The following is a 15547-nucleotide window of genomic DNA, read 5'->3' as shown; positions in this document are numbered from 1 at the left end:
ATGGCCTGCTGTGTTCCTCCAGCTCCACACTGTGTTATCTCTGACTCCAGCATCGGCAGTTCTTACTATCTCCTAACGAACTAGATCATTGTTTTTACAACAATCAAACATTGCCATTGGACTAGTTATTGATTCCAGATTTTTACTGAATTCAAATTTCTCCATGGCGGCATTCGAACCTTGTTAAGAACAAAGAATAAAGAAAATTACAGCACAGGAACAGGCCCTTCAGCCCTCCAAGCCTGCACTAACATGCTGCCCATCACAACTAAAACCCCTTCTTCAGAACATTGGCCCAGGGTTCTGGATTACTAGTGACATCACCACTGCACTACCGCTTGCCCATGTGGTATTGGTGCCGACTGTGCCACAATGATTTCTTGTGTTGAGCACCGTGATCTTTACATGGTGGGCTCTAGACTGGGTGCTTGGCACTGGGAGAGTGCCTGCCATGTGCCAAAGAGGGCAACGTGAGCTGCCATGTGAGGGAAAGGGCAGAGGTGCCGTGGCTTTTCTGTCAAGGGTAAGGCTGAGCCCAAGTTCTTAATGGGTACGATCAAGGAGTCAAAGGGCACGCAGAATGGCTAGGCTTGCGCCATCTGCCTCCAGAAGGGTAGGGAGGACGTCTCAGTTGGCATTCCAGCAGATGGACTAATGCACCCCTGAACATCACCCGTACAAATAGTTTTATCCAATGTATCTCTTTAACATACAGGCAACTTTGATGCCAGTGTCGTCTTTATGGATCAGTTAGAAAATTGATTAGTGTGCTCTGTATAAACTACTCAAAAGGTGGAACATAGTTAATTCAGCAAAACTAAAACAAACAAAAGGCTAATTATTCTGCTGTAGAGAGAGCACAGATTCACCCTGGAGTGTAACAAAGCAGGAACGATGATTAATTTGTTGCAGGAGACTTTACTTACTCTGAGCTGGAGTGACAGGGAATGAATTGAAGAGTCAGACCAATTGTCCCATTCATTCTGCATTCTTCAACAGAATATCATATTAAATATCATCAATGGAACTCTTCAATCGTACTAGCCATAAGTTCTCAATACTTAGACACCATATTGCATCTCTTCTAAAGCACAGAAACTAGGAGCAGGGGTAGGCCATTTGGCCTTCGTGTCTGTTCTGTCATTCAACATTATTCTGACTGATTCTCTATCTCAATACTGTATTTGCGCTTTCTCCCCATACCCCTTAATGGCATTTAAAATCTAAAAATGTATTTCTTGCTTCAGCAACTTGGCCTTCACAGCCTTCTGTGGTAGACAATTCCATAGGTTCACTACTCTTTGAGCGAAGTATGCCGACGCTGTAGTTTTAAGAGGTGTCTTTTGTCCTGGGTTCTTTTAGAGAGATTGGGTGACTGGTAGTGAGCTGTCTATGAGAAGATAAACAACTGGTGAATCCTGAGGTTTTTTCTTCAGAAGCTGGAACAATAGAAGCAGCCTGAATGGGTGTGGTCAATCTCCGACACATAAAACCAGGGATTTTTAGTTTTTAGGTTTCAGCAGCAATTGCTGTTAGGGTGTTGAAGATGTGGAAGCTACTTTCCCCCTCTCTCGTTAACATCCAAAACCTGGGGTTCTCTTCCTAGGCTGCTGGATTGCATGTAAGACGGATCTGTTTTCTAAATTTGCCTTTTGTCTGGTGTGAGTTTATGGGACGTTACATATTGGAACAGTTACTGTTTAGTAGTAAAATAATCTATTATTCTGCTAAATTTTCCATTAGACTTGTTATTCTAAATTCTTCTTTCTTTTGTTGTATTTTAACTATAGCGTTTGACTGAATAAGAGGCAGAGTCCAGTTCAATCATATGGCACAGCTCCCAAAACAAGCAAACATAATCTGTCTGTCTCACTTTATTCATTCTATCATGGGATGCGGACCTTGTCCAGCATTTGTTGCCCAGCCCTACATGTCCTTGAACCAATTGTCTCTCTAAATCATTTCAGAAGGCAACTCAGAGTTGATCAACAAGATAGCAGATATCTCACCCCAAAGGGGGCATTACTGCCCCCAAGAGGGCTTTTGTGAACAAAATGACTCTTTTATATGGGTGGAGAGGGCAGGTTGGAGGTGGGGGAGGGGGAGATTGGGGGTGTGGAGATGTCAGCTCGAAGATGGGCATCCAATCTGAAAGTGTCTGGTCACGTTTGGGATGGGGGGGTGGGGGGAGGAATATAATTACAGAATTCCCAGAGTGGGGAAACAGGTCATTCAGGCCATCAAGCCCACACTGACCTTCTACAGAGCATCCCACCCAGACCTATGGGCGATCCTATCCCCAGAACCCCACATTTCCCCACGGCCGATTCACCTACCCTGCACATCTTTGGACTGTGGGAGGAAACTGGAGCACCCAGAGGAAACCTACGCAGACACAGGGAGAATGTGCGAACCCCACACAGTCGCCCGAGGCTGGGTTCATACCCGGATCCCTGGCGCTGTGAGGCAGCAATGGTAACCACTGAGCCACTGTGCTACCCCGAGGGGTAGGAATAAGGATGAGTAGTAATTCAGGATTGAGTGAATTGATTTCTCAGGAGTTTTACTACGGAGCTGAACTGAGTCGGAAACCCTCCAACATTTCTCATCTCACATCTTATCACACGTCCATTTACCAGGTAGATCAGTAAGGGATTCTACACAGTCCAGAGCATGCAATTCCAATCTGCACTGTGACTATCTGGATACTGGAATATCTGGGCCGAATATTTAAATGGGATAGTGGAACACAACGTGTACAGAGACAAGGGCCACCAAACGTAGCAACATGGATCACAGCTGCAGAAAACAAAGCAACTGGGGTTCCTTCCTAGAGGATATAAAATTATAGGAAATATGTCAAACTGGAAGCATGGCTAGATCAAATCTGGAGTACCATAAACTGCTCTGCTTTCATATTATTAAAAACATATTGAGACATTGGAGAAGGTACAAAAAAGATTTACCAGAGCAATACAAGAGCCAAGAGATCAAACCAATCAAGAGGATTAACAGAGATAGTAGGAACTGCAGATGCTGGAGCATCTGAGATAACAAGGTGTAAAGCTGGATGAACACAGCAGGCCAAGCAGCATCAGAGGAGCAGGGAGGCTGACGTTTTAGGCCTAGGCCCTTCTTTAGAAAACCATTTTCTGAAGAAGGGTCTAGGCCCGAAACGTCAGCCTTCCTGCTCCTCTGCTAAGAGGATTAACAGAGCCAGGTTCTTTTCTCTGGAGATGGGAAAGCCAACAGCTGGACTAATGGAAGTTTTCAAGACTATTAAAGAATTTGATAAGACGTAGGAGCAAAGCATAGATAAGAGATACATAGAGAAAACATTTTCACTTATGGATGGGACTAGAACCAGTAGAACAAAGGGAGTGACTAATAAATCTAATTGGAAATTCCAGAAAAACTTCTCCACTCAGAGAGAGTGATGAGAATGGGGAACTCAGTGCCACAGGAAGTTGTTGATGGGAATAGGATAGCATCACTTAAGAGGAAGCTAGATAAAGACATGCGGGAGGAGTAACAGGAAATGTTGACAGGCTGAGATGAAGAAGAGGTGTAAAGGGTGGCTCATGCGATGTATAAACACCAATATGAACTTGAAGGGGTGAACTCAGAATTACTTAGAAGCATTTAGCAATTCACAAGGGGGATAAAGCATGTGGTAATGTCCATTTTTGCAGCTACTTTTTCCTGAAAACAGGTCACCGGCCTGTCAGAAGAAACGTGGCTGGCCAGGCATTCTCTCCCAACCTTACCATCCTGAGACGATTTACCAGCATGTTAATCGATTTGTTAAGATTGTGTTTTGAGCACACCTTCCTTGGCCATCAAGTCCTGAAGGAGGACCTGAACCCAGAACTTCTAGCTCAGAGGCTGGAACACTGGTCACTGCACCACAGGACCTCCTGAATGACCTGCTTCTCCACTGACAATACTTTATAACTTTGACCACATCGTGGCTAGTTCGCCACATCCCTTACAATTTACAAACTGCGACTTGATCATTTTCTGGAGTGCTGTAATGGAGCTGATTTCACAGTCCACAGGGTCTGATTGTATCCACGGATGTGAACACCTGCAAGATCAATCAAGCACATCCTTTACCTCAACCCTGTCAGAAAGAACCTGCTGCAGAAACATTGCGCACTGCCTTGAATCTCTAGTGAAACTTCTTAACGTGCCATTTCCTAAACATATCCAACCTTCCTCCATCTAACGCGCAATGACGCACTCGGTCTCATTTAAACGTGACATTCTGGCTTCGCATCAGAGAAAGAGACTTCGGACAAACTCTCCAAGACTTCAGGGGCTCCCCATCACTGTGGAAGAGCGATTAATTTTTGCACAGCTTTGCGGCTTGTGTGGGGTTAACATAGTGACCGTCGGCCTGGCCTTTCAGCAGATTAATATCGGCCCTAGTGGCATGAGGGATGTCAAGGGGTCAGTCTACTTTCAAGGCCACCCCGAGAGATGCCACACCGTTTTTTGGTGGGGGTACGGGGAGGCGGTACCCGAGCACTGAACATACCCGCTCCGTTCTCTTTGCAGCTTTGCCGGATCTTCCGTCTGCACACGTATCCCAGGGTGACCAGCAGCCCCAGCAGACACACCGAGAGGCCTATCGTCAACCATAAGGCAACCACGGGGAACTTCAGGTGCTGCCCTGGAGGTGGGGAAAGAAAGACACAGAAAGGAAATCAGTGAGTACCAGAAGCTGAGATGAGACAGAGGGGCTTAGTGACAGCTTTCCTCGCTGAGTTGGTGTAGCTGACAACCCACATTTGATTCCTCATCCAAGTATTCCTCTAACTTGTACAGAAGGTTATGCTGTTACTGTTGGATTCAGAGAAGTGAGAGGAAATCTGTCTGGAGCACAAATGGACCAGCCACAGTGAATATTCCTCTGTGCTGCAGAGTTAGGAGAACCCTTTTCCCCAGTGACGCTCCTGGAGTTGATGTGATTTTCTGGCTTATTTATTTCTCTCCTCAACTTCTGCTCTAGTCTCCCAAACACCAGAGATATTGATTTCTGGTGGACTGATTCCCCTCCTGCATCTCACCAAAATAGCCACTGCACATTAGGGCCAATGGGATCAGCTGGGAGCTCTGTTAGCAAGTCTGCAGACGACATACCATTGCCTGAGGAGTTGATAATGAAGTGGGTGAGCTATCAACTGCAGGAATGTATCAATGATTTGGTTGAGTGGGCAGAAAAATTACATATAGAATTCAATCTGGAGAAGTGAGAGGTTGTGCATTTCCGAAGGGCAAACAAAGCAAATGAATACACAACAAACTGGAGGGTATTGAGGGGGCAGAGGAAGAGAGGGACTTGAGTGCATGTCCCTCGAGGTGGTACTGCATGTCAACACAGAGATAGAGAAGGCATATGGGATGCTCCACTTTACTGGAGCAGGAATGTAATGCTGGAAATATATAAGACACTGGTTAGGTTGCAGAAGTAGTTTTGTATACAGAAATGAGGAGGGATTGGATGGACAAAGGTTATTTTTGTTAGAAAAAGGAGACTGAGGGTTGACCTAAATCGAGATGTACAAAATAACGAGGGGCTTGGAGAAAATGTGCAGTGAACTCGTGTTTCTCCTAGCAGAGACCTGAATTACCAGGGGCACAGATTTAAGGTGGTTAGTAGAAGGGTGACAGGAAAGACGAGGAAAATCCCTTCATCTGTAAGGTTGTGGGTGTCTGGAAATCACAGGTTGATGGTTGAGGCAGAGACCCTCAAACCACGTAAAAGAAATCTGGATTAGCACCTGATTCATTGTGACTTTAAAGATCTATTGGGGAGCCAATGGCCCAGTGAAATTATCACTAGGCTATTAATCCAGAAACTCAGCTCATGCCCTGGAGACAAGGGCTTGAATCCCGCCATGGCAGCTGATGGAATTTGAATTCAATTTTTAAAAAATTAGGAATCTATTGATAACCAACTGTTGGAAACTCTGGTTTACTAATTTAGGGAAGGGAGCTGCGATCCTTACCTGGTCGGGCCTAAATGTGACTCCAGACCCACTAACTGCCCTAATGCTGGCCTAGTGAGAGATGCCCATATCTTGTGAATGAATAAATAAAAAAAGTCTACAGAGCAGGTGCTAGAAAGTGGGATTAGAATGGGCAGCTAGTTTATTCACCTGGCATAGATAAAATAGACTGAATGGCCTCCTGCTGTGCAGTAACTATTCTACAGTCCTAACTTATCATATAGCATGACCTTGTGACAAATGAAGTTAGCAACACCGGTTACACTTTCCTGTTCCATAGGCATCTCATAAAATGAAAGGGGTCAGTTAGCTCAGGTTGCTGGATGGCTGGTTTTCAATATAGAGTAACACCAACAGTGTGGGTTCAATTCCTGCACCAGCTGAGGTTACCATGAAGGACTCTCCTTCTCAACCTCTTCCCTCAAGAGGTGTGGTGACCCTCAGGTTAAACCACCACCAGTTGTCTCCGTCTCTCTCTTGCTCGCGCTCTCTCATGGGACAACAGCCCAACAATCTAGAAGGACTATTGTGACTTTAGCTCTACGTTACATAAATTACACTTTGGATCATGTGAATGGGAAAAGGAGGAAAATTCCACAAATGATAGTGACAGAGCTCTCTGCTTCCATTAGTGTCATGAGAGTTCCCAGTGCTACAGGAGCAATAGGTAGTCTCGCAGTTGGTTCAAAAGATGGCACTGTCAACAAAGCAGCACTCCCTCAATGTTAATGAAGTATCATATACCCAACCCCAAAAAAACAGGCAAATAACCCACCCTCCCAACAATATATTCCTTCTTCCCTCATGCAAACATTTCCTCTAAGGATTAACTTTTCATTCCTTGATTACTGCTGGCCATACGTTTAGAAGCTGAGGTTCAATTCCCTCCATAAATATTATGCGTCTCTCTGTCTTCCTCTCCTTTGTTAGGCTCTGTAAAATCTAACCCTCTGTTTTATTTGCCCACGTATGTGTTTGTTGCATGGCCAAGAGTCGAATAGCCCTCTTGTGAAGCGCCCTGGGATGCTTTCCCACATAGAGGTTTCTATACAAATGCAAGTTGTTGTTGAAGTACAAGACTGCAGATGTGAAACAAGCCAATGCTGAAGCAGCTGAGAAACATTCAAGCATTTTGTTCTAGGAACGACAGAACTATATGAAAAATGACTTGTAATCACGAAAACGTACTGGAACAGGATCGTAGGGTGGACCTGCTACATGCTGCCCCTAGAGGCATACGTCAAGACAGGGCAGTCCCTCCATTGTGGCATTTGGCTTGTATGGCAGCAATTGTGCCTTTCACTGGTCTCCGACACACAGGGGCACATAAATAATAGCAGATTGTGCATGGGTGTCTGCTGTTCTGTATTAATCAAGCTGGAGCTCTCCCTAAGCAAATCAGGCACAATGCCATCCTGTACAAATGCTTGAGCAATTCATTTAAAATCTCAATGTCAAACCTTTTAAAAAATTATTGGTGCCTCTAATAGCAAAAAAAGACTGCACAGTAAACTGGGATTCTTTTTCAAATCCTACACCACAACTGTGCTGAAGTTGCAGATAACCGTGGGAAATCAATCTTGCAGAACAGGATTCCAATTTCCAATACAGCAACTTTCACCTTTAGAAGTTTCCCAAAGAGCCAAACAATTGTTCTGTTGCAGCAAAGGGGATTTTGACCGATGTTACAATCAATTTGAAGTCCATGTTGGGAGTCAATGTGTGCTGAAGGAATCCCCAGTCAAGAGACTGGAAGGACCCAAAGAATACATAAGCTTTTTAAAGCTGCTCAATGTTGTAATGAATGATTTTATTGTCACACAGTGAGGAAAATAGAGTGATAAGCGGTCTGTCACCACAATCTGGTGCAAATTTGAGTTGCAAAAACAATAAAAAGAAAATAAATTAATTAAATAAGAGTTCACTTTCTGTTCAAATTGGGTCTCAAGCATGACTTGAGGGCTTTGGAAGGTCTCTGCAAGGTGTTCCAGGCTTCAAGAAGTTTCTGCTTCGGGTAAAACAACGTTGACACCAATGTCCTAGGATAACCCTTACCGATACCACCAAGAGTCCCCGCTCCGGGCCTACCGCAGCCAGGGCTCCCCGCTCCAGGCCTACCGCAGCCAGGAGTGCCCGCTCCGGGCCTACCGCAGCCAGGGCTCCCCGCTCCGGGCCTACCGCAGCCAGGGCTCCCCGCTGCAGGCACGGCCACCAAGCAGCTGACGCCTCTCCACTGTAACATCTGCACAAAAAAAACAGGAGGATGCCACTTAGCCCTTCAATCTTTTTCACCAGCCAATGAGATCAGGGCTGATCATGGACCAACTCCATAGAACTGTCTTTGACACAAATCCCTTCATTCCTTTTCATTTATAAAAGAAAGTACAAATCGGAAATTTCAAATTAACAATTGATCTGGCATCAACTGATGCTTGGAGAAAGGTGTTTCAAATTTTTCCACCCTTTGTATTGTTGTATTTCCTAATTTCACTTCTAAAAGAACTGGCTCTAAATTTTTTTAGTCCGTGCCCCTCATCCCAAACATCCCTGTGTTCCAGACCAGACAGACTTGTACCTATTAAGACAGTTATAGGACATTGTGTCATATAGCTTTGCAGGATTAAGGATACCAGCCTTGTCCTCAGTCACTCTCTCTGACTGAAAATCTCCATTGAGTCCATTGCGCAGTCATTTATAAGACCGTAAGAAATAGGAACCAGGAGCAGACCACTCAGCCCCTGGAGCCCGCTCTGCCATTCAATAGGATCATCGCTGATCTAACATCCCTCACGTCCACTTTCCTGTCTTTTCCCCGTAACCCTGGATTCCCCGACTGATCGAAAATCTACTTATCTCAGCCCTACATATGCAGCGGACTCTGCCTCCACAGCTCTATATGGCCAGGACTCACACCCTCGGACAGAAGAAATTCCTCCTCATCTCAATCTTAAATTGGTACCTCTTTACTCTGAGACTATGCCCTCTTGTCCGAGAATGGACATTATGTTCATGTACCAGACAGTAACACCAGTAAACACACAGACTGTGCACGTAGATCCGTGATATTGGAACTGTCTAGTCAGTATTATTAAATTTCAGGAAATCCATCTCAATAAGAACCTGGCTCTCTGCAGTACATGTCATGTGGACTGAAAGGTGGAAAACCACTTTGTAGCACATCACCCTCAAACAGCAGAAATTGTTTCTCCCAACCTAAAAAATTGGTTCCACTTAATATCTTGAATTAAGTTATCAAAACAACCCGTAATCTTCTAGAAATAGTAAGAACTACCGATGCTGGAGTCAGAGATAACACAGTGTGGAGCTGGATGAACACAGCAGGCCAGGCAGCATCAGAGGAGCAGGAAAGCTGACATTTCGGATTGGAAGCATTCTTCAGAACCCTTTTTCTGAAGAAGGGTCCCGACCCGAAACATCAACTTTCCTGCTCCTCTGATGTGTTCCTCCAGCTCCACACTGTGTTATCTCTGTAATCTTCTAAATACTTCCATTCAGTTAGAATCAACAGAGAGCTCCTTGTCCTCTTTTTTCATTATCCTTGCCCAGAATGTGGGCTTCACTGGCAGGACCAGCATTTGTTGCCCATCCCAAATTGCCCTGGAGCTGAGTGACTTTCTCATACATTTCAGAGGGCACGGTCTACAAAGTTGCTGTGGGTCAGCAATCATAGGTAGGCCACGATGTGGAGGTGTCAGTGTTGGACAGGGATAGAGAAAGTCAGAAGTCACACGACATCAGGTTATAGTCCAACAGGTTTATATGAAATCACAAGCTGACGAAGCTGCAGCTTGTGATTTCAAACAAACCTGTGGGACTATAACCTAGTGTCCTCTGACTTCTGACAAAAGTAGGCCAGACAAGGTAAGGACTGCTGATTGACTTCCCTAAAGCTTCTGTTCTGAGGAACGGTCACTGGACCCAAAGCGTTAACTCTGATTTCTCTTCACAGATGCCACCAAATCTGCTGAGATTTTCCAACAATTTCTGGTTTTGTGTCTGATTTCTGTGTTTTTGTTTAAATTACTGAACCAGATGGGTTTCCATGACAATCAATCAGATGATAGCTGTCATGGTCACCATTATTGAGACTAGCTTTTAAGACCAGATTCTCACCAACTAAATCAACTAATTTATGTTCCACTAACTGGTGGATGGATTATGTTCGTTCAAATCAACAATCCAAAAATGGTGGCATTAATGTTTTATTGCTTTGGGAGTGGGTTATTTTTCTTTTGCCTTGGGCAGAGAACTTCAGTTTTATACATCACAGCAACAAATGCCTCAAGCAAACGACAGACTGAGTGAAATCAGGCTTTTAAAAAAAACATTCAAATGGGGGTTCTGCTTTAGGATGGATTCCTATTTCCCAAATCACCAGCCTCGGTCCTTTCCCATTGTGATAAATCTGGGCTCATCCCTGAAGTTAAAGCACATGGTCAGGAATCAACTAGACCAGTGACTTTTGATTTGATTTATTATTGTCACATGTACCTGGTACAGTGAACATTTTTGTTTTGCGTGCAGTACAAAGTGCATTAGGGTAATAGAACACAGCGAGGAATACAATGTTACAGCTGCAGAGGTGTACAAAGAGCAAGATAAACATCAAATTTAAAATCTGAGAGTCCATGCAGAAGTTTAATAACAGCAGGGAAGAAGCTGTTCTTGAGTCAATTTGTACGTGTGTTTAAGCTTTGGTATATTCTGCCTGACGGAAGAGGTTGGAAGAGATTATAACTGGTTGGGAGGGGTTGTTGATGATGTTGGCTGCCTTCCCAAGGCAGCGAGAGGTGTTGATGGAGCGAGTGCATGGAACGTTGTCTTGTGTGATGGACTGGGCTATGTTCACAACTGTAGTTTCTCACAGTCCTGGGCACACCAGTTGCCGTACCGAGCCATGATGGGTCTGGATAGAATGCTTTTTATGGTGCATCTATAAAAATTGGCCAGAGTTTTTATGGACACGCTGAATTTCCTTAGCCTCCTGAGGAAATAGAGGCTTTGTTGTGTTTTCTTGACCATCGCATCAACGTGGGTGACCAGGACAGATTGTTGGTGATCATCACTCCCAGGAACTTGATGCTCTCGACCATTTTTACCTCAGGCCCATTTGATGTGGATAGGGGCAGCAATAAGTAGCAATGCTCCAGCCAGTTGCTGGAATTGGTGATACACATAAAGCCCCAGACTGGGTATATACAAGGATTGAGCAAATTTAAACCATCCAAAGCCACCGTGCATCTGCCACCTTAATGCTCAATGACAGCACCATGCGTGTGGCATGACTCAAGTGGTTCCCACAACATTGCTCACCAGTTGGAGTGCTTGTGGGCATCGATCAAGCCTTTGTCTCACCCTGACATCCCCATAACCAAAGTATTCCAGGTCCTCACCTCAAGCTGCAAGTGCTTCGTGCCAATGACCTCACTACCACGAAGCAGCTGTGACAAGTGTTGACATTCCCCAGTTGATAATGGTCTCCTATACACCAGGCGCAGAGAGACTTAGACAGAAAGGAAGCTACAGGGAGTCCAAGGATTGCTTCACTGAGATCAGAGGAGCACCCCCCAGCTTCTCCTGGCCTCACAAAAATCGCTCAGGAAAGATGCATAAACGTAAAAGCTGGGATTTATATGACAGGCCTGTGCTGCAATGGAAATTGATCAATGGAGCAGATGGACTGATGAGAAGAGAAGATGAGAAGGGAGGGGCAGGAAGGAGCCAAGGTCTTGCAGTGAAGCAGAGTGGGTCCAAGAAACAGCGTTTACTTATATCTACCCCATCTATCACTTTAAGCATTTTGCAGGTTTCAACGTGATCACCTCTCATTTTTTGAAGCTCCACAAAATACCGTCCCAGTTTGCCTACTCTCTATACATAGGACAGTCCACTATCCTGGAAACAAGTTTACGGAACCGTCCTTCTGCTCCCTCTCTCACAATAACATTGTTCCCAAAACTGCACTCAGTACTCCAGCTGCAGTCTAACCAAACTCCAATGCAATTGAAGCAATACTCCTGCTTTCAAATCCTCTTGCATGGAAGACTAACATTCCATTAGTCTTCCAAATAGCTTGCTACACCTTTAACAGCGCAACACTCCCTCAGTACTGCACTGGGAGAGGCCAGCTCAGTTCTCTCAAGATGGGATTTGAACTCACTCTTCTGACTTAGAAATAAGACTGCTACCCAATAGGCCTGTTCTGAAGAATGGCCACTGGATTCAAATTGTGAACTCTGATTTCTCTCCACGAATGCTGCCAGACCTGCTGAGATTTCCCAACAATTTCTGATTTTGCTTCAGATTTCCAGTTCTTTTCATTTTTTGCTGCCCAATAGGTATGGCTAAGTTCAAACCCAAATTAGGAACAAAAATAAAATCCTCCAGTTCAAGTCATTCAGTAAATTAGAAAGAGTTTGATAGCACAACACTGACGAAGAGGCAGTCCGCTTAATGCTATGACCTCCAAACCAGACATGGAGGGTGAGGGGTGACCTTGTAGAGGTTTCTAAAATCATGAGGGGGATGGAGAGGGTGAATAGCCAAGGTCCTTTTCCCAGGGTGGGGATGTCCAAAACTAGATGGCATAGGTTTAAGGTGAGAGAGCAAAGATTTAAAAAGGACCTGAGGGGTAAGCTTTTCACACAGAGAGTGGTGCGCGTATGGAATAAGCTGCTAGAGGAAGTGGTGGAGGTTGGTATAATTACAATATTTAAAAGGCAAATGGATGGAATAGGAATGGGTTTAAGAGGGATATGGGCCAAACATTGGTAAATAGGACTAGATCAGATTGGGATACCTGGTCAACACAGATGAGTTGGACTAAACGGTCTGTTTATAATCTGTACAGCTCCATGACTTTATGAAGAAATAGCCCCACTGTTCCCTTTCATTTTGCTGGTGTCTTAATCATAAGCTAAGATAGCTGACTTCCACAAAGAACTTTGTTATAACTAGTTGGTGGGGTGGGCAATTTATACTTTAATGATGACAGCTAGTTACCATCACATACAGAGATTAAATAAATTTATTATTGAATATTTAATTACATCCTGAGTGAATTTGTTACACACATAGATGTCCTTTTTGACTAAAATGCAATTCATCTTCTGTGACTCAGTGGAGTAGCTTGCACTCCATTCCCAGGCCTGGCACTCTTATTGTTCCTTAGGGTGCAATTACAAGATTAGAATCAAATTAGAGGCAGTATTTATTGTGCTGGGCACTCTAATTTATCTGAAACTGGGTTTAGAATGCCTGAAATTTATTGGAATAGTATTTTTACATAACCCAAATAAAGACCATGAAATCCACAGCTGGAGGGAAGCTGACACACATTTTAAAGAGGGAAACAGAGTTTGTTAGCAAGAATAGGTCAAGAATCTTTTAGTGGCAGAAAGAAAGAGAGACAGACTATTCAACACACATCTGGGGAGAAAGCTACAGTAATAACTTTCATTCAGCACCTCCAATGTGTTAAACCGCTGAGACACATGAAGTGACATCAGGGCAGGTGAGCAATATCTTAATTAAAGAGGCAAATTTGAAGAGCTGTAAAGAAGGAGATAGAAATGGAAAGGCAAGATGGTTCGGGGACAGAATTCCAGACTTCAGGGCCCAGGCACAAATTAAGGGACAGATTGATGAAAACCAGAGATGTACAATACCATCTACCTTGCTTGTCAACAACTATAAGGAGAGGAACTGACCTGCGTGTTACACTTGGTTTTATTGCCTGCTCATCTCATTTGTCACAAAGATTTCTGTAATTCTAAGTTCAAACAGTTTATTTATAGAACTTTAAACATCTTTGAACTTAGAGGGCAGCAGGGTGGCTCAGTGATCAGCACTGCTGCCTCACAGCACCATGGGACCCAGGTTCAATTCCACCCTCAAGCGACCATCTGTGCGGAGTTTGTACTTTCTCTCCGCGTCTGCGAGGGTTTCCTCCTACAGTCCAAAGATGTGCAAGTTAGGTGGATTGGCCATGCTATATTACCCCACAGTGCCCAAGGATGTGCAGGCCAGGCAGGTTAGCCATGGAAAATGCGGGGATGGGTTTGGGTGGGATGATCTTCTGATGGTTGGGCTAAATGGCCTGTTTCCATACTATAGGGATTCTATTCTATTACAGAAGTTTCACCGTACATGCAATGTTTACAGGGCCAGAGTCTCAAATCTCTGGAGGGAATCTTTCCTGTGGAGTCAATCACTTGATGTACTAGCTCCGCCCGCAGGGTAAAGTAATCGAGCACTGTACAAGAATCTGTGATCAGACCAGCTTAATTAAACATGAAGCTCAGGATGGTATAAAAACACTGGTGAATAGACGCATGGCAAAATGCACTTTAGGGCAGAGATGATGCACTTTAGGAAGAAGAATAAAGAGAGGCAAGATTCAATTATTGCAGGAACAGGTGGTGACATTAGGCATTCACAAGGCTATTAAAAAAACCTCTTTTATTTATTTTATTAATATAGGAATAGAACACAACAACAAGGATGTTATGTTAAAACACTTCAACTGCAGTATTGTGTCCACCTGTCAGCACTGAGCCTTATGAAGGGTGACAAGACCTTGGCAGAGGATGACAAGAGGCAATGGGCTAGTAGCATTATCGCTAGACTGTTAATCCAGAGACCCGGATAACGTTCTGGGGATCTGGGTTCAAATCGCGCAATGGCAGATGGTGGAATTTGAATTCAATAAATATCTGGAATTAGGAATCTAATGAGGATTGTGAATCCATTGTCCATTGTCGGAAAAACCTACTTGGTTCTCTAATGCCCTTTAGGGAAGGAAACTGCCAGCCTGGCCTACATGTGACTCCAGACCCACAGCAATGTGGTTGACTCTGAACTGCCCTCGGGACAATTAGGAATGGACAATAAATGCTGCCTAACCAGCGACGTCCTCATCCTGCTGATGAATAAGAAATAAAAGACCTGGTTTGGTGCCAGGAATTATAGATTTCAAATACATGTAGAGTCTGGAGAAGCTGAGTTTGTTCCCTGGGAGCTGAAAATCTTCAGGTGAAATTCGACTGAAGCATGCAAAATCATTAAGACCGTTTTTATTCTGTTGCGAGAATCATAGATCATAGAATCCCTACAGTGTGGAAACAGGCCCTTCAGCCCAACAAGTCCACACCGACCCTTGGAGCATCCCACCCAGACTCATCCCCCTATAACCCACCTAATCTACACATCCCCGAACACTATGGGCAATTTAGCATGGCCAATCCACCCTAACCTGCACATCTTTGGACTGTAGGAGGAAACCCACGCAGACACAGGGAGAATGTGCAAACTCCACACAGTCGCCTGAGGGTGGAATTGAACTCAGGTTCCTGGCGCTGTGAAGCAGCAGTGCTAACCACTGAGCCACCGTGCAGCCTGTAAATCTGTTTAGTAAAGCTGTGGTGGATGGTCTTGGGATTATGTGCACCACTTAAAAGGTGATAAATAAATGCAAGTTGTTGTTTCATGCTCATTAAAACGTGAAGTCATTT

At 44.3% G+C, this 15547-nt stretch overlaps 1 protein-coding gene across 1 annotated transcript in view; it reads right to left on the bottom strand.

The window, feature by feature from the left end:
- The window catches only part of LOC109935430 (CD276 antigen-like), a 244887-nt gene that overhangs the window by 98642 nt on the left and 130698 nt on the right, over positions 1 to 15547 (bottom strand). Inside the window, exon 4 of the mRNA XM_048617131.1 lies at positions 4541 to 4675. Coding sequence (XP_048473088.1) covers positions 4541 to 4675 — 135 coding nt within the window. The remainder of the gene's footprint in view (positions 1 to 4540; positions 4676 to 15547) is intronic.

This window comes from Rhincodon typus, chromosome 36 (assembly GCF_021869965.1).
Source record: "Rhincodon typus isolate 14 chromosome 36, sRhiTyp1.1, whole genome shotgun sequence".
NCBI classification, from domain to species: Eukaryota; Metazoa; Chordata; class Chondrichthyes; order Orectolobiformes; family Rhincodontidae; genus Rhincodon; species Rhincodon typus.
Note: the sequence above shows the minus strand (reverse complement) of the source record. Positions and strands in the feature narration are given on the sequence as shown.